The sequence below is a fragment of the Crassostrea angulata genome, chromosome 1 (assembly GCF_025612915.1).
Source record: "Crassostrea angulata isolate pt1a10 chromosome 1, ASM2561291v2, whole genome shotgun sequence".
Classification (NCBI taxonomy): Eukaryota; Metazoa; Mollusca; class Bivalvia; order Ostreida; family Ostreidae; genus Magallana; species Magallana angulata.
The window spans coordinates 41,842,431-41,861,017 of record NC_069111.1 but is presented as its reverse complement, the minus strand read 5'-3'; the positions used below and the strand labels follow the sequence as shown (position 1 = coordinate 41,861,017).

The window sequence follows — 18,587 nt, the reverse complement described above, 5'->3', positions numbered from 1 at the left end:
TTATCTGCATGCCGCTTTAATTATTTTTGATGAATGACGATTTGATCATGAAGTTGATAAAACTGTGTGAACATTGTAGTGACTTATTATAGTAAGCTGCTTTGTTCTCTGTGGCAAATTTGTTACTATGAAGTGACTTTGATGTGTTTAGTTTGTTATTGCGTGTCATTGTAAAAATGTTTTACCATATTCAACAGATTTTAATTTAAACCTTCTGTTTTGTGTTATAACGAGTCAATGAACTATGTTTAAGTTGAATTGATAAGCAAATAGCTATACATCTTTTACTTCAGTTAGAATTATTTTGTTTTCATCCTCATAGGATTGCAGAAGTTAATCCATTACTCTTCTTTAAAAATGATTCATGCAGGGAATGCAATTTCTTTTTATTTGTTTCAGTATGTTTTAGGTTGAGATATTGGACTAAATATTGATTGTGATTCACATTGTAGTTTGGTTCTTTGCAGGAGAGAGAAATGAAGAGACATCAAGCCATTATAGCTAAAGAGCAGGTTTGTTTCATACCAGCTTCTAATTGGTTATATTAAGTTAGTTAAGTACTGTGGTTTCAATAATATTTCATGCATGGGTTTCAAGGATACTAAAAAGACAGTGATCTTTCCAGATTGTACTATTTTGATGACAAATTGAGCATAATCCACAAAAAACTGGTCAATCTTAAATCCACAGTGCGTGTTTTAAAAGAAATGTTGTCAAATTTATTAAGATGTTGAAAATATTAATTTTTAGGAAAGAGAACGAAAACGCCATCATTTTATGCTGGTCAAAGCCATTGAACAACAAAAGAAGCAAGCAGTAAGCTACTGTTCCCTAATTTTTCTTCTTCAGTTTGCCTGTCTTGCACATTTTTATTCAATTTCTGTATTGAAGTATAATTTTATCTGTTCATTTACTTACAGAAAGACAAGTTGAAAGAAGACAGAATGATGGAGAAGAGACTTCACAGAGAGAAAAAAATGGTAAGACATTAATGTTGACCTGGAATAAATCCTATTTTCCCTGGCCATGGAGTTGAAGCAGAAACAGCAGCCAGTATACTGTGTTTCCAAGTTTACAGTCTAAATGTCTTTCTTTGATTTCAGGAACAGAGAAGACTGGAGTTACAGTTAGCGAGAGAGCTGAAGAAACCAGTGGAGGATATGGAGCTAAAGGACCATCGGGTAATTCTCCTTAATTGCTGCACAGCTGCAGTACATGTTCTTGACCAATGGATATGCCCCATCATGGCTTACGAATGGCCAAAGTAGCACAAAAAAATTATAACCAATCGGTCAAGCACTGTAAATCTGAATTACTTTGAATTTATGGCAGTTGGATAATGATTTGATTCACTATAAATTCTGTGAGCATCTTTTTATCAGTTATCTGTTTTATATACAGTCAAACCTCGTTATCTCGAAATAGATGGGACTGGTTTAAAACTTCGAGATATCCGAGTATTCGAGATATCAAGGGTTAAATAATAAAAGTTTAAGTGTTTGGGACCTAAAAATCACTTTGACATATCCATTGTATTCGAGATATCGGTGTTCGAGATACCGAAGTTCAACTGTACATGTAAACATGAAGAACAATTGGTTGTAGGTGTTGCCTGAGTTTAAGAGGATCCCTGGCTGTAAGCTGGATGCAGTGACATTCGGAGACATTCTGATGGTTCTAGAGTTTGTCCACAACTTCCAGGATGCCTTAGGTTTCTGTGAGTAAAACTACAAACTTTTTATACATTCTTATTTGTGTGAAGGACACCTATACTTACCCTGAAAAGTTGAGACAAGTACATCTAATTGTATTATATTGGTTATCTTTCTTGTGTATGGAAAATTTCTTCAATTCCAACAGGTGATTGATATATCTGTTGCTGTGTACATGTATTTGTTAAAGAATTGAATCATTATTCACATGATAATCTGAAAATTATTTCACCTATACCAAATATCGAAGACAAAAATGTGACCACATTGTAATATGATGGCATAACTTACTTTACAAGTATGAACCATGCATGTATATGTTGTTAATTATTGAAAAAAATTTAAAATTCCAGAAGATGTGAAGTAGTTTACAATACCTTTGTTTTGCTTCATTGTCATTCATACATGTATATTAACAAGACCCTAAACTTTGTAGCGGAGGACACACTGCCGACCCTGAAGTCCCTCCAGGACCAGGTGATGTTTGCGACGGAGGAGGACGGCGAGAATTTTATGTCCTTGACCTGTCACCTGCTGAAGTATGCGGTCATGGAGCCTGGCGTCCCCAACCCCAGGGAGGTCAGTGTCCAGTCATCCAAGTATTCTACCAGGGAGGGAGGGAGGTCTCATAGACGCAAAATATAGTTTATATGTTATCTTATCTGTTACTTCATGTTTTATGCCAGTGAGGTCAGTTCTAATGGGTTAATGTATATTTTGATTTTAATATACTGAAGTGATGGGGGTAGGGACAAAAACCAAAATAGGCTCAAAATACAGTACATTTGTTTTCTTATTTGTTGAAACATATATTTTATTCTGAATATTTCGATTTCAAGAAAATCATTTTGAGTATTAGCCAATATCATTATTATGTACATGTATTTATTTAAATTGTTGATGACAAGGTTTAAGGCCAATCACAATACACTGCTGTATGATGATGTTGATTGAAGATGTAAACATTTGTTCTGTAGGCAACCACCTGCCTTGGACAGAAGATAGCAGACGTAGCCATCAACGAGAATGTGGTGTCTGAAATCCTCAGAATCTTCATCATCGCTCGGAATGGAAAATCCAATGAAGTAAGATCAACATGGATAATTCAATGAAAGTGTAAATTATAACATTGGTAAAACATGAGCATGTAATTTGTCAAAAAAATATTTCTTCTGTTAAAATATATGTACAAATGTATTTCAAAACAGTTACAACCTGATTTAATACATTGTAAATAAATTTTTAGTTGCAATTGAATTGAATGGTGTACTCTGATATGAATGAATCAGATTTGGATATTTTTCCTGTATTTTGCAGATGAGTGATTGGCTGAGTTCCAAACCTCTAGAATCCCTGACCACCCCCCAGAAAGCCTCTGTCCTTGCATTCCTTGTAAATGAGTTGTTGTGTGGGAGACACATTGTCTCGTAAGTTCCCTACAGTATTTATTTATTATAAAGCAGCAAAATTTGTTAGCCCTCTTGTATAATATTTCGTTTGATTTTAATGTGGACGGGTACTTAATTTTTGAAAGTTTTCAGTGCATATTTAAATAGAGGTTTAAGAGTGCTATTTTATGGAAAGGATGTGATGTTTACCTCCAATATGGACTATTGCAACAATGTTAATTCTGTTGTTGACAGGGAGATCGAGCGACAGCTGGAACACATGGGGGAGATCCGCAGAGACAAGTGGGTCGTGGAAGGGAAACTCAGAAGGTGGGTTACGTGGATGGGCAGAGTTGTAAAGAGCGTTGTGATGATAAACACATCAATCTTACACTGTTGAAGAATAGTTCAGTAACAGCATTTCTGTCAGTTGATAAAATTGAGCACCAGGCACAGTATGTATGGAGATTTAGCATAAGTGTTAAGAAATAATGTGTAGGGAAATAATTTTGCTCTGTGCCATAAATTTTTCAAAAGAGGTTAAGGTCTGTCAGTGTTTTACTAAAGGTTGCCTGCAAAAGCATTTAAATCATTATGTGTAATTTCAGACTGAAGGCTGTTCAGAACAAGAAATTCAAGAGTGTGCCAAAACCACCGCCCCTGGATGGAGAAAGCACATCTCAGATGACAAGCAAGAAAGGCAGTGATGATGAGGACGAAAAGGAGGAGGAGAGTGGCAATGAGAGTGGAGGGGAGGATCATCCAGGGGCCAATGAGGGGGACGGAGAGGTGAGGCCCCAGAGAGGAAAACCAAGTGATGGAAAAATTGGATTCTATATTCAATTGATAATATTAAATTGATGAAGTTTTGGGAACATCTCAATGCCTTTGGCAAAGTATATTTAAGTTACAGTTAGACCTCACTATCTTGAACTCACTGGGAGAGGGAGTTTTGTAATATACAAAGCTTTAATATAAAATATAGAGGTTGAATTTTTTATTTGAGACTTTTATGTTTTTGTACTTTTGACACCATGTATATTTTGATTTCATATAGGATGAAGAGCCACAATCATATGAAGAGTGTGAGAAAGGAATTGAAAAGCTTCAAAAGGTTATATTTTTTATTTCAATGTCTGGCATTGAAGACAAAGAATAATGTGCTATTGACTTGATCTTCATTTTACTGATTTTTGTATTTGCCTTGTTTTACAGCAACATGCTCAATACCGTGCTAAAGTGTTCAAGGCCTCACATAAGGTTCGTGCAATATCTCTGGGTCAGGACCGCTACAAACGCCGCTACTGGGTGTTACCGACCGCCGGGGGAGTTTACATTGAGGGACAGGAGTCAGGGTACTTTGATGAGGAAATCCAAGAAAGCTGTTTTAAGCAAGAAGTAAAACAGGAAGTGAAAGAAGAGATAAATGAAAAAGTGAAGGTGGAAGTTAAAGAAGAGGTGATGGATGCGTTGAAGCAGGAAGTCAAGTTAGAAAGTGTTGAGGTGAAAGAAGAAGTAAAACAGGAAGTGAAAGAAAGAAAAGACATTCTGAAGATTCCAGTGTACAAAAAAGAAATCAGGAAGGATCGGGAAGAATGTGAGGCAGAGAATGTGATAAAATCAGAACACCTCTCTGCAGACCAATGTGATTCCAATCAAAATTCCAGTCCATCTGAGCAAACCCCAACTCGTTCATCAGAAAACATATCAAACTCTGTCAAACTGGAAAACTCAGTGCCCAAGTGTAACGGAGATGATCTCTCTGTGCCATCTACCTCCAGGTGCAATAGTGCAATATGTGACAGCTCAGACACAAGTATCCATCTACAAAACAGTTCCTGTTGGAAGCCTGGTCAGTCTAGCTCCTCATCAGAGAGTGACATTAAATCCATCATCAATAGTGCTCACGCATCCCCATTGATCTCCCCCTACCCAGCTGCTCCATCGCCATTCTTCTCCCCACCTATCTCAGGAGCTAGTCCCTCACTGTTAAGTGGTCTCTCAATGTCATCCACCCCCACCTCATCGACCCCACTGCCAGCTCACCAACAACCAAAGTCCTCCACTCCCTCAGTGGAGGCCAAGCATAATTTCCTCAGCATAGATTCCCTACTGAAGAAGGACAGTACCTCTAGCAGTGCATCGCCCTCCAACAAAAGCAGTCTGTTCCCGTCCCCAATGTTCCCCTTGGTTCCTATGACTCCTGACCAGATGATGAAATCGTTTGGTGAGAGTTCTACCCAGAAGCCTTGGTTCAGCATTCTACCCAGGCTGCCCTGTGATGACCTGTCAATGACCCATAATTCCTCACAGCCCTCAATCCTACCTAGTCCGTTCCAGAACTCATTTTTATCCCCTCTCTCATTCCACTCTTTTCCCGCTCAGAGCCCATCCTTCTCGTCTTTCAATGTGTCACAGTTATTTGGAACTTCTGACTTAAGTGGAATGTCCCTGAATTCCACAGCACAGTCCAATGATTCGTTCAAGATTCCTAACACCCCAAGAACAGACACTGACACTCCATCCACCAGTGTACTGGATCAGAACGAGTCCCTCCTCAAGGAATTACAAGGAGAAGCTCAGCCTATTCCAGAAGGTAAGATTCCAATAAAGAAAGTGATTAGAGTATGTTTATCTAATAAACAAGTTCAAGAATTTTTTAAAATACTGGTATGATTAAAAGAAAGTACTTTTACTTGTATTTTATTAGGAGCATAATAATATTAAAAAAATAAAGAACTCTTCAAACAATCAATAATTTTAACAGAATTCAAGAAAGGCTGGTGGAAGATTTCAGAAGAGGAGCATGTTCGAACAGTTCACAGGAATCTCCACCCCCGGGGAATCCGTGAGAAATCCCTGCAGAAATCCTTACAGAAATGTCTAGAGCATGCCTGTTCATCATGTAACCAGGAAAACAGTGAATGTAAGGAACTCAGATAAAGATGCACTTGTAGGATACAATAATTTTGTTTTCAATCATGTACATGTGATAGTTTATATTAAATTCAGGTTACTTTTGGTTTTGATAGATTTTTACATTCACATGCTATACAATTTAATATATTGTACATATACATGTACTTAACAATTAATGAATGAATTTTTAAAGGTATATTTACATTTGATTAAATAGTGTTTGTAGTTTTGAATTTGAATGTTTCCTAAGCCTTAAAGATAAGATACCGTTACTCTGCTAATGTTTTTATGATCTTTTTGCAGATTATAGTCTGATATCTGATGAAAGTGAAGAGGAAGAAGAGGATGAAGAAGATGAGGAGGAAGAGGAGGAAGCAGAAGAGAAAGAGGAAGAGAAGGCTGAGGAGGAAGGAACCAAAGGAGACAAGGAGGAAGTAGAAGAGAAGGAGGAAGTAAAACAGAAAGACAAGGAGGAAGACAAGAAAGACGAAAAAGAAATAGACAAAGAAGAAGACAAAGAAGAGGATGAGGACAAAAAGTCCTCAGAGGACATCAGTTCAGAGAAACAAGGTTATTAAATGTGCAATTAAGATGAAGATGATACTACTCTACTGATATCTCTTACTATATGTGAAACGACATTGTTACTTATATATATGTGCATTGTACAAAATGTACCTGTGTTAAGACATTTTACTAGCTTGGACATGTTTGTATACAATTCTTTTCATGTTTGTTGCCAACCCATGCTATAAACTTTGAAATTTCAAGTTACTTTTATTTCAGAAAATGATGAGGAGAAAATGGAGACAGAAACAGAGACTGAGGTAAATCCTGAAGATGAAGTGAAACGATTGGCTAATCTCAGCCACCAGGTGGAGCTACAGGTCTTAGAGGAAGTAGAAAATCTGGAGGAGAGGATTGCTTCAGCTAGCTTACAAGTAAAGGCAAGGATTCTATTCTAATCAGTTTTGTTGTAAAAATTCAAAACTGAGATAAAGGCATCAATTTTTCTTGGCATACCAAATTTAAGTTTCATTTGTAATGTATGTTTAGTGCAGTTTTCGGTTCAGATTTTGAAAAATGAGAAGATTTACTCTATGTAGACAATAGCCATGTAAACATAACTGAGCTTTGAATAAATAATTTGATATTTTAGGGCTGGAAAGTTCCCCAGAGGATTTCAGAAGAGGCTGATTTTACCTTAGTAGACAGGTTTAATCATGAAAAATTGGGTCCAAAAGAGAAATATCCACTGGATGCAGCTCGAGACAAACTTTTCTGTCTGGAACCGAATATTGAGAGACGCTACCTCAAACCACCTCTCTGTAAACAGTAGGTCATCTTCATTATTCCTAAGGCAAATATAGTTAACATTTTGTATTTTACTGTGATACAAGCTAATTATGGTATTGTTGTAGAGTACAGATTAACCTGGCCAACATTACGGCCAGCACAGGTCTGAATGATGAGGACGAGGATGGAGACCGGCCCTCGGACCACATACAGGTCTCCCAAGGCCTGATGATGTGGAGGAACGCCGTGGCCAAGGCCTCCAACCCCGCCCAGCTGTCTCTCTGTGTGTCCCAGCTCAACAACTCCATATCCTGGGAAAAGTCCATTATGAAAGTGGTCAGTACTGCATTATTTTATACATGTAGCTGTCTAAACAACACAATAAATAAAAATGTTCAATTTTGAATAAATTTGTGCAAGATATATTTTTAAAACAGAGCAACTTCTGTTTATTTTACAATGGATTACAAGCTGTTTTTGACCATTCTGGTTCTTGTAACTGATAGTTTTGAACATGTAGCTGTGGTACTATAGTACATTGAGGTTTGTTTGTTTCCGTTGACAGCTGTGTCAGCTCTGTCGGCGAGATGATAACGAGGCTCAGCTCCTGCTGTGTGACGGCTGTGATCAGGGTTACCACACCTACTGCTTCAAGGTCAGTCCACACTCCTATCCCCCCACCACCTGGACAGCTAGTGTTAATTCAGTCTAAACAATATTTTATAATGAAGCCATATCAGATAATTGTGGCAGCAATCATTGCCTATATTAGTCCTTTCCATACAGTTAGTGTTGTATGATGATGACATTCTTTATTTATGAAAATGAAAAGTTCAAGCTAAAGGCATAACAAGATTTATTTTGCTGGTTTAATCTCAATAAATATGTACATGTATTATACTTTTGTTTTCAGCCAAAGATGGACAATATTCCAGACGGAGATTGGTATTGTTATGAATGCATATCAAAGGTACGGATGTTTCATACAATATAAGAATTTGTCCTTTCAACACCATTTAGTTGCCAACATGTTAAATTATCTTTAAATTATTTTTTATTTTAATATGATCCAATCTGATATGATTCATAAAAAGGCTTTGTGAGTTCATGAATACTTTCGCTCCTTGCTAGGCCACTGGAGAGCCTTGCTGTGTTGTATGTGGAAAGAGAATGGGCCGGATTGTGGAGTGTGATTTGTGCCCCCGAGCCATTCATTTAGACTGTTTAAACCCCCCTCTACCTCGCATGCCCAGGAAGTGGGTGTGTCCAGCATGCACAGCGAATCAGGTAAGCATCTAATCAATGTTATTGGTCATTTAAACGACATCCAGGTCCTTGTACAATTTATTCACAACTACTACTCAACCAGTTTGACGGAATCTTTTCATTTGTAAACTCTGAAACAGGGACGAAAGGGCAAAGGAAGGAGAAGTCCTAAAAAGAAGAACAAAGAAAACAACACTTCAGTGAGAGAACGGAAAGACTCTGATGCGGGCAATAAATCGGCCAATGAGAGCACTCCGTCTGAAAAACCTGAGAAGAAGCGTGGGAAAGACCAGGAGAAGAAGAAGCAGGCAGCGGAGCAGTCCGAGGATATGACTGTGTGCAGGTAAATGGTGGTCTGGATTTTGTGCATCCAGAGAAATACACACAAAATTCACATCCAACTCGCATCTGCACATGCAATAAGACTTTGTTTTGGAAAAATTAATAATTGAATTTTTGAGATATGAATTTTACACAGTCTTATGTGGATAATTCCAGCATTTTAATTAGCTTTTGAACAAGGATTTTTTTTATTGAAAAAACATATATATAGTACATGTTCACAAAATTATAGAAAAATTAGAACGCACTAAATGATATGGTGATTTGCAGGTTGATTCTGACAGAGATGGACAAGCATGATGATGGTTGGCCGTTCCTAAAACCTGTCAACTTCAAGCAATTCCCAGCATACAAAAAGTACATCAGACAACCGATGGACTTCACCACAATGAAGAACAAACTCAGGGATAACCAGTAAGTTTAACATGTACAAGTTTCAGACAATAATTTCCGGTAGATGTGTGATTGTGTTTCAAGACGTACTATGGTCCTTTCTGTTTATTGTTTGTTTAAGTACATGCAATGTGAATTAAAATGAAATACATTTCCATGTAAGGAAGAGGATCATTGCATTGTCTTTTTCTTTATCAGGTACAAAACACGTGGTGGTTTTGCAGCTGATGTGCGACTCATTTTTAATAACTGTCAGACATTCAATGAGGACGACTCTGAGGTTGGGCGGGCAGGCCATAACATGAGGAAATTCTTTGAGGTGCGATGGAAGCAGCTATTGTTAACCTCACCATCCTCGCCCTCGACCAACAGCAACGAGGAGAAAATGGAGGAGGGCGGAGACTAATGCTGCCACCTAGTGACCAATCATTTATTTATTCCATTAAAAATCTACGTTTCTTTTTCTTATGCAAATTCTATTTATGATTTCATTGCAGCTATCAACAGAAAGTCTTATATATATTGATGTTGGCAGTTTTTGAATGATTATATTTATGATGTTGTGAATTCTTTTATTATTAAGGAAATAAGTGTCTTAGACTATGATTAACCTCAGAGACTATACTTGTAGATGGAAAATATTATGTTTCCTGGGCTCTATTATTTATGGTTGGAAAATGCTATTTTACAGTGAACTTGTAGATTTTGTACATAAGATGGCATTGATGTTTTAGTGTTCTCTCTGTCTGTATCGGTTTACGTGACAATATGTTGCCATGATACATTCTGGCCTTTTATCTCATCATTATTAACTGCACATTCAGCAATGTTGGCAGCAGTTGTAAAGAGAACATTTTGTTTACTTATGAAAAATTCTTTTACCACCAAAGGGCACATCAAAGATTACGATTGCATAAAGAAATATTTTTTTGTGGTTGTGATAAGGAAACCATTTATTTTCTTGTTTCTTTCACCGACTATCCACCAAGAAATAAGTAAATTAATGCCAGTATTCATTCGACTTTACAAAAATTGATGTGTTTAATTTTTACATTTTTTGTAGCAATAATACATGTACATGTAGCATTTTGTTCATGAATTTAAATCAAAGATTTAAACATACATTTATTTCAGAATTTTGTACTTGGAATTTTAGTAGACTTTTTGATTTTACACCCTCGCGGCTGCAGACAATGAACTACAACACACAGACGACTCTGTTTTCTAGTCCCTTCATCGGTCATCATTGTTCACACAGTACATTCCAGTGAAGAAGTTCACTCTCTTTTCTCAACATATCATTCACCGTACAGCTCGGCTGGCAATAACCCATTCTCATTATTCACAGATCTTGGACCTGTTCCTTATTTTTAACCTCTTATCTGCAGAAACTGTCTAGAGACATAGTCCAAGAAACAATTGTCTGCATTTTTATTCCGATTTTTTTGTCATTTTTCTGTGTTGTTTACTTTTATACAAACACCACATTGATCAATACATATTTTTTTGTAAGCATTTTTTTTTCTCTTGCACAAAGTGAAGACTTCAAATGAATCTTGTTTGTATGAGAGCACATTGCTTTGGTAGATTGTAACTGTGTTGTATAGCTGTGAAACAAGTGAATTAATATAATCAGTTGATGTGAAGATTTGTTAACATTGATATCTTTCAAATCAATAAAACTGTAATATTTAGAACTAAATATATGTATCTGTGTGACTTGTTTTCTCTAAGTTTCAAAATGAATACACATACTACATGTACTATAGTTATTTAGTACCTGTTAACCGTACTGAAAGATATCCAGCAAGTGAAGTTTCAGAATAATTTAATACAACGTTCAGAAAATGAAGTTGATGAACATCTCATTAGAGATAATTAGAGAAACTGGAGAACTTGTTTAAAACATAGAGTGATATATTAAAATTGACTCCTGGGTTGCGTTTTACAAAAGAACTTACAACTTACGACCAAATTAATAAATGCTAATTAATCACCAACTGATCAATGATTTATTCTTATGCCTGGAAAATATAATTATGGAAATTGAAATATTTATAAGCAAGTGGTTTTATGTCAATTTTGTTCTCTAAAGATCGTTTTACAAGACTGTGAATATTTACGACTTTGTCGTAAGTGCTTTTGTAAAATGCAGCCCTGTTCTTTAAGATTGTTCCAGGTATCTCTGTTATACACATGACAGTCTCCAAGCCTCGTCTTTACACTCCGATACTATATACCTAATTTGCTTTCATATGACTTAGAGTATTCTTTATTATTGTTGACAAACATGATCATAACTCTTGTTGTCATTTGAACCTTTTATCTCTAGTGGGGAACATATTGAAAGTTCAGGTGTTAAACTAAATACTTAATACTCCAGTACATGTATCATGATTCACACCAGCAATGTACATGAACAGGACATGTAGACATTGTACAAGGATGCAGCACCTAGTTTTTTACAAATACATGCGATACCAAAAAAAAAATCTGACAAAAAGTAATGCAGAGAAGAGAAAGCTGTTTGAATTCTTTATTTCACAGGGTACATATGTTCACTGTACGCGTCCTTCTGAGGGAAATAAAGCAAAGATTAACAACAAACCCAGCAAAAAAAGAGGACTTAAATGGATATTCTACATCAATATACCTTTATAATGACCATCTAGCATAAAAAATAAATATCAACACACACCCTCGTACAACTTAGGTGACCCGGGACACTTACATATGGGTATGAGTATGCTAACCGTGCCTTTAATCACAAACACTATTGTAAGAATTGAGAAACCAAGGGTTTTTCTTGAAGGATTTTTATTTATGATAATCTTTACCTTGATCCACAATAAAAACAAATAAAATGCCACCTTTGAAACAATCTTGCTGATATCATAATAAATAAACATAGGGTCAAACAAATGGAATGAGAAACAAACAAGACTTAAAGTATTGTATGTTTTGACAAAACTGTCACATACAATTTTATGAGTTATAGAGTAACATTTTTCAGGAAAATTGTAACCTCCTGAACTGTCCACAAAAGACAATAACAAAAAGGAAAATAATAATATGTTATCAATCACATAACTAGTATCACACATATAATATGCTTAAAAAAACATTTTTTTCAAATTTACCATGTACAATTTTGATGTACATGTGAAAAAAATATCTCGCCATACAACTAATACATGTGCCTTCTATCAAATAGAATATTTATCTTATTGTATTTTTTCTATCAATACAGAAATCAATATGTACAAGGATCCATCATCGCTACTGAATAGAAAGAAAAAAATGAAAACCATCATCATAGATTTTACTTATCAAACATAACAACTTAATCATCCAAAGCAAATTACATTGTACATTAACAGTACATACGCAATTATGCATGTAAGTAACATAACGCAAGAACCTGGTATTACTTAATACCAGCTTTAATCCAGCTCAGAAATAAAAATGCTGATACAAGTAATATAAACATAAATCTAATGCTAAATCATTTAATCTTTCAAATTAGTCCTAATCAATGTGCTGATGTGGAATCCGCTCCCTATGCCTCTGACTATCCCATGAGGCCAAAACGGCAGCAATGAACAAAAAGGTAAGTCCTATTAACATAAACGTTGAGGTGGCAGTGAAGAAATGTCTGTACTCAAATCGCAGGTACCACACAAAACAGAGGAGTAGACCGAAGATAGGCAATACTACCACCCCAAAGTCAAAGCTGCCCTGGTTTTCTTGGCGTGGGGGTGGGGCCTGTTGGTTGACCTGAGTGATTAGACAGTGAACTACACTGTTGTTTCCAATATTGTAATTCTGGAGAGTGTTCGAGTCATTGCGAAGATCCTGTCCATTGAAGATGAACCGCACCAATTTATTTTGAGAAAGTTCTGTGGCAAAATGGTCTCTACAAATATTTATGAAAAAAAGATTAAGTTTAAGAATCAAAGTAATAAACTATTATTGTATATTATATAATATTATTATATTAAATTATATTCCAGTGATGTTTCTATATTTAAAGGCCTTGATTTTATGACCTCAATTCTTAAAGTAATATTCAAACTAATCTTCTTTCTTCTACTGCCAGGCTATCTTTATACATTACTTGTCAGGAAGCAAAAAATATTCTGCCCCATACTCTAATCGGTAAAGGATCATGTTGATTCATTGACAAACTTAGTATTACCTTCTAAACTGGCCAATGGTGACATTTGGTTCTGCTGTGACATTTCTTTGGGTCTCATTTAGGTATTTCAACCTCACAGTAATTAACCCCGTTTCTGAATCTGTTTCTCTGGAATGGACAGTCTCATTTTCGGCTGACAATGGTACAGATTCTTGCTGTCTGTTAATGGGTTCTAGCACAGGACTTTGAACTGGTGACCCCTGTTCTTCATTTATATTCAAAGAGTCTGCCACGACTGTCTGTGGATTTGATATAGTGCTACTTTCATTTTTACCCTGAAAGAAGTTCAAACGTCTGTGTCGAAGCTCTGTTTCATTTAATTGCTGTGAAGAATCAGTGCTATCAGTTTTAGTGTCCTGTGTCACATTTATATTGGTATTTGAATTTTCATGTGTCTCCTCTTCTTCACCATTTTGACTATTTACAGGTGAAACTTCATCTGCTGTGGTAGAAGATTGTTCATTGTCTAAGGAGGTTGTTTCTGATTGTGGTATTATGTCTTCTACTTCATTTTCAGAATTATTTTGACTGCTTTGATTAGGTGGATTGGCTTCTGAAGAGCTCAAACCCTCTGTCTGATTGGCATTTTCTGTGTTCCTATTTCTTCTATGAGTTAGTTCAATAATTATTACACTGAAAAAGGGAATGTCCCTAATGTTTGTCGAAATCCATGCCAAACAAATTATAAATAGAACTAACAGAATGCCCAAAAATATAGTCACTTCATCTCCGAATCCTTCTATTAAAGACATGGTTCCTCTTTCAACCTTTATTCAGTTGAATAATGGAGTATTGTCACCATCAGAACTCTGCAAATATAAAACATAAATTCAAAACAAGTTTTTCATGACATTTCTTCATAAATTTTTCTATCATTTAGACTGACACTTGGAAAATCATTTAACATGTTTAAATGCAGAGAAATATACTGTATAAAACAGTTACGTCCCTGTTAAATGCTGATGAAAGATCTTTTACTCTTAAAGGGTGTTTTCCAGCTGTTCAACTGTTTAAGCCAAAATCGAAACAATAACTCTCGTAAAGGAAATCAATCACTTATATAGTCGTTAAACAGGCTGTTTAACATTGAATAAAAATATGAAATTGTTCTTACTCTTTAATATTCCGATATTCCAATATTTTTCTACGAAACGAAAGTTTTTTTTTTCTCAGGAAGTACAAGAAATTTACATAACGCTTATCCAGAATGGTAGAACAAACATTCCCGGATTAAAAAAAAGTAGATAAATAAAAGATCAACATGTAAATGTTTAATATATCGAAAAGAATTAAAGTCTGTTGTAAGTCTGGATGTATAAATTTAAGCTTTATATACAGATAAAATTTTTATGAAAGTTATTTTCAAAGATTGTCTTTTATGATGACCTCCCTTTTATCGTTAATTAGCCATACCGTACTATCACATGATCATTATTGAACAAGATGTCCCACTCAGCAGTGAAAGGAAAATTAATCGCTGTCATCGGCGATGAGGTACGCTTTTGTAATGATTTTCCCATTGTATTAAACTCATGCAGTATGTTTAACATATTTTTACATACAAAGAGATAACAAACGAGGGGACATGATGATTGACAACCAAGGAATGTTATTCTACACTATTACAGTACCTACTTATCTCTTTATTTTATAGGGTATAGTATCTATAAGGTACTATCATTCTGATGTCTAAAAATTGCTTTTACTTCTGTATTTGCAATTCCCTCCTTTAAGATAGTGTCTTCATATATTTGCCAAAAAAAATATTATTTACATGTATAGTCATTTTGATACACCTAGCTGTTGTTGATTGTCAAAAGAACAGTTCAACTTGATTTAATTTCTTATATTCAATCTAAATGTTCTGCCACCACTTGCCTGATGATTAAGTTTAGCGGCTTGTCAAGGCTATATGCTGCCTATATAGAATGTTATATCGTTAAAATCATAAAATGACTGATGTCCTACGGACCCGTTTTAACTTTATGCCACCTTGCCATTGATTGTTATTATGGGTTTCAAAATCAACACAAAAACATGTCTTTGTCATATTTGTGCCATCTAGTTAACATAAGTCAGATTTATGTAGACATAAGAATCTGACAAGCATTGTACAAATCTGCATATTTTTTGTAAGGTGTTAATTTAAAAATTAGAACCATTTTAACAAGACCTTGGACTTCCAGTGGGGCGTAGCTATCTATTCCTTGTGTCAAAACAAGTTAAAAATGATGCAGTTTCAAATGAAATATGCACTGATTGCATAGTCTTACATGTAGCTTGAAAGCCAGACAAATCTTGTTGATTTGAAAGAGCCATGGCTGAGTGGCTAGCAATGAAATAGACAGGCCTAAGTTACATTGCTGTTTTACACAACTACCAAAAGTCCAAGCTCTTGTTAAAATGGTTCTATATGAAAATGTTTACCAAATTCACATTTTTAGTTGATAAGTCAACTCATTCATAATCATATATAGCGGGGAGGAGAAATAATGAAGGACCAGACCAGGATTGAAACCTGGCCCTCTGAATCTGTAGTCAGATGCCCTGCCAACTGAGCCATAATCTGAAAAGTTGATATACCAGTAGATATTAGACAAGTTGACTTCTACATGTACCTGTAAATTGGTCAACATAATCTTGACATAAGTTGTGGCAGAACTATGCAATGTTATAAAATAGTCATATTAATGATAATTAAAATGTTGATTTATTAAGTCATATATTGTACAGGTCTGTGATTATTTTTCAGGACACTTGTACGGGTTTCTTATTAGGAGGTATAGGTGAATTGAACAAAAAGAGGGAACCAAATTTCCTTGTTGTCGACAAAAGTAAGAACATGAAGTTAACCATTCAAATTAACGAAGTCTTCATTTACCATTCAGATAAATAAACCTGCATATTAGATATCCTTAAAAATATTTAATATTTAAAAATTGTAAAAGTTAAAAATTGTTAGCAGATAGTACATGTAGTAGAAATCCATTATACATGTATAGTTATAATAGTTCACATTCGGATGTGACTTTTATAATGAGATACTGATCTGAAATTGAAATAAATGTTATAAATTTAAAATACTTATTCCATTTACTACTAAAGGAGTGTTTAATGTTAATTGAATTCTATTCCTTCATGTATTTATTTTATGCTCTTTCATAATTTATAATTAGTCAAATATAACAAATATAACAGATATCAGTCTAAAAGCCGTTAATTTTGTTCTTTAGATACCAGCAGACATGACATTGAGGAAGCTTTCCGAGGATTTCTGAAGAGAGACGACATTGCCATTATTCTGATTAATCAGACAGTATGTACTGTTGTATAGTTTGATTGTAGATGTCAATAAACTGAATATTACTAATGGTCTTTGCTATATATGATTTCAACCATGGAAAATTTCACGTCCATAGGAGATTGATGTGTATTCATCAGTTGCAGTTTTACTGGATTACAATGATTTATTCAAAATCTATATATGTAACACCAGTAGCATACTTAGCAATGTCATGAGTTATCGTCTCTTTAGATTGCAGAGGAAATCCGGTATGTTATTGATTCCCATGATCAGCCAATTCCAGCTGTACTAGAAATCCCCAGCAAAGATTCACCATACGATTCTAGTAAAGATTCCATTCTACGACGTGCCAAGGTAAAACTCATCAGTCAAATGTGTACTCCCACCTTTATTTGTGTTTATCAAAATATGTAGTTCTTTGTATGTAAGAATATGTGATTATAATTCCCAGTAGTTAAGAGTTGCTATAGATGTAGATATGTCAAAAGTGAATTACTGGGTATATACTGTATGACAATTTTAATATATATAAAATAAACTCGGTATACTCAATTATGTCCCATACAGTTTACTGGGACAATCTAGTACATGTATTCCATATTTATTTAATATTTATCAATTTGCCTTGAATGTGACAGTGACTTTAGCAGTCAAGTTAATAATAAGATCATAATGCAAGAACATTACATGTATAAATCTATTTCTGGTGTTTTCTTTTTAGGGCATGTTTTCTGCTGAGGACATGAGATGAAGATTGTGAGCTATAGAGTAACTGTGGTTAATATATGTATATATCTGTAGTGTATTTACTCGGAGTCTGGATGCACCATTACTACTGAATGGCAATATCAGCAAATCATTCAAGTCTGTTTGTGATGAATTTTGAACATTCCATTGAAATTATGATAAGTTCAGATGTGCAGTCAATGAAACCTGGAAAATGATTGTATCTTGGACAACTTAGAGAGTAAAAATCTATGGGTAAATGTTTTATTTATATTCAAATTATTGGTAATATCTAGTCATTAGATGCTACATGTTTTAAAAGAAAGAATATGAAGACCATGTGTTTTGTTGTTTATCATGATTTCTCAGTTTCCAAAACTTTGCAAAAGCATTGAACACCAAATATGTAGCTAAGCAGAATAATTAGACATTGTGTCTGTAGCCTAGTGGAATAATTAGACATTGTGTCTGAAACCTAGTGGAATCATTAGACATTGTGTCTGTAACCTAGTGGAATCATTAGACATTGTGTCTGTAACCTAGTGGAATCATTAGACATTGTGTCTGTAACCTAGTGGAATCATTAGATACTGAGTCTGTAACCTAGGGGTACGTATCATTGGACACAGAGTTTGTTACATATCAGAATAATATTACAGCAATTCTTTACCTTCGTAGAATCATTAAAAAATGTATGTACTCTTTAATAATGTAGAATTATTGGACGTCTGTAATCTAGTGAAATCATTGGACACCGTAACATAGCAAAATCATAGCTAATGGGAAGTGAAATCACCGGACATCGAGTTTGTAACCTAGTTGAATCATTGGAAACAGTGTATTAACATAGCAAAATCTTTTGCGTCTGTATCCTAGTGCAATCATTGAAAACTGTGTCTTTAGCCTAGCGGAAGAATTCAATACAGAATCTGTAACCGAGTTAAATCATTGGACAAATGTATGTAACCTTGCGGGATGACTTGACATTAAGATCGTAACCTAACTGAATCATTGGACATTGAGTCTGTAACGAAGCATAATCA

General features: G+C 35.0%; 3 protein-coding genes across 15 annotated transcripts in view; 2 read left to right on the top strand and 1 right to left on the bottom strand.

Moving 5' to 3' along the window:
- LOC128162943 (bromodomain adjacent to zinc finger domain protein 2B-like) overlaps positions 1 to 11,018 on the top strand; it is a 31,584-nt gene extending 20,566 nt beyond the window's left edge. For 8 of the 13 annotated variants that reach the window (XM_052826985.1, XM_052827259.1, XM_052826913.1 and 5 more), the window contains 23 exons: positions 453 to 512; positions 751 to 816; positions 921 to 980; positions 1,104 to 1,181; positions 1,606 to 1,717; positions 2,149 to 2,291; positions 2,690 to 2,797; positions 3,030 to 3,139; positions 3,356 to 3,430; positions 3,709 to 3,889; positions 4,158 to 4,214; positions 4,316 to 5,696; positions 5,868 to 6,026; positions 6,323 to 6,589; positions 6,806 to 6,966; positions 7,179 to 7,354; positions 7,441 to 7,651; positions 7,881 to 7,970; positions 8,229 to 8,285; positions 8,447 to 8,602; positions 8,722 to 8,924; positions 9,194 to 9,337; positions 9,515 to 11,018. In XM_052826985.1, coding sequence (XP_052682945.1) covers positions 453 to 512; positions 751 to 816; positions 921 to 980; positions 1,104 to 1,181; positions 1,606 to 1,717; positions 2,149 to 2,291; positions 2,690 to 2,797; positions 3,030 to 3,139; positions 3,356 to 3,430; positions 3,709 to 3,889; positions 4,158 to 4,214; positions 4,316 to 5,696; positions 5,868 to 6,026; positions 6,323 to 6,589; positions 6,806 to 6,966; positions 7,179 to 7,354; positions 7,441 to 7,651; positions 7,881 to 7,970; positions 8,229 to 8,285; positions 8,447 to 8,602; positions 8,722 to 8,924; positions 9,194 to 9,337; positions 9,515 to 9,722 — 4,263 coding nt within the window. In that variant the 3' untranslated portion in view covers positions 9,723 to 11,018. The remainder of the gene's footprint in view (positions 1 to 452; positions 513 to 750; positions 817 to 920; positions 981 to 1,103; positions 1,182 to 1,605; positions 1,718 to 2,148; positions 2,292 to 2,689; positions 2,798 to 3,029; positions 3,140 to 3,355; positions 3,431 to 3,708; positions 3,890 to 4,157; positions 4,215 to 4,315; positions 5,697 to 5,867; positions 6,027 to 6,322; positions 6,590 to 6,805; positions 6,967 to 7,178; positions 7,355 to 7,440; positions 7,652 to 7,880; positions 7,971 to 8,228; positions 8,286 to 8,446; positions 8,603 to 8,721; positions 8,925 to 9,193; positions 9,338 to 9,514) is intronic. The other 5 variants (XM_052827194.1, XM_052826777.1, XM_052826709.1 and 2 more) reach the window with 3 other exon arrangements.
- An 819-nt stretch (positions 11,019 to 11,837) lies between these two features.
- On the bottom strand, positions 11,838 to 14,712 carry LOC128163690 (transmembrane and ubiquitin-like domain-containing protein 1). Its single transcript, XM_052827359.1, has 3 exons — positions 14,629 to 14,712; positions 13,515 to 14,323; positions 11,838 to 13,232 (listed from the first exon to the last, which is right to left on the bottom strand). The coding sequence occupies exons 2-3, from the start codon at positions 14,264 to 14,266 to the stop codon at positions 12,845 to 12,847; spliced, it is 1,140 nt and encodes a 379-aa protein (XP_052683319.1). The 5' UTR covers positions 14,267 to 14,323; positions 14,629 to 14,712; the 3' UTR covers positions 11,838 to 12,844.
- Positions 14,713 to 14,894: 182 nt separating this feature from the next.
- LOC128190796 (V-type proton ATPase subunit F-like) lies at positions 14,895 to 17,883 on the top strand. The gene is made up of 5 exons (XM_052862995.1): positions 14,895 to 15,008; positions 16,267 to 16,348; positions 16,748 to 16,830; positions 17,050 to 17,172; positions 17,540 to 17,883. The coding sequence occupies exons 1-5, from the start codon at positions 14,958 to 14,960 to the stop codon at positions 17,567 to 17,569; spliced, it is 369 nt and encodes a 122-aa protein (XP_052718955.1). The 5' UTR covers positions 14,895 to 14,957; the 3' UTR covers positions 17,570 to 17,883.
- The last annotated feature ends 704 nt before the right edge of the window (positions 17,884 to 18,587 follow it).

What these genes read in the sequence shown, in the direction of transcription:
- LOC128190796 (XM_052862995.1), top strand. Translation starts at nt 14,958, where the DNA reads ATGTCCCACTCAGCAGTGAAAGGAAAATTAATCGCTGTCATCGGCGAT. An exon ending in TCGCTGTCATCGGCGATGAG is followed by an intron (nt 15,009 to 16,266) that starts GTACGCTTTTGT and finishes ATTATTTTTCAG; the next exon opens with GACACTTGTACGGGTTTCTT. An exon ending in CCATTCTACGACGTGCCAAG is followed by an intron (nt 17,173 to 17,539) that starts GTAAAACTCATC and finishes TTTTCTTTTTAG; the next exon opens with GGCATGTTTTCTGCTGAGGA.
- LOC128163690 (XM_052827359.1), bottom strand. Translation starts at nt 14,266, where the DNA reads ATGTCTTTAATAGAAGGATTCGGAGATGAAGTGACTATATTTTTGGGC. An exon ending in ACCATTGGCCAGTTTAGAAG is followed by an intron (nt 13,233 to 13,514) that starts GTAATACTAAGT and finishes AAATATTTGTAG; the next exon opens with AGACCATTTTGCCACAGAAC.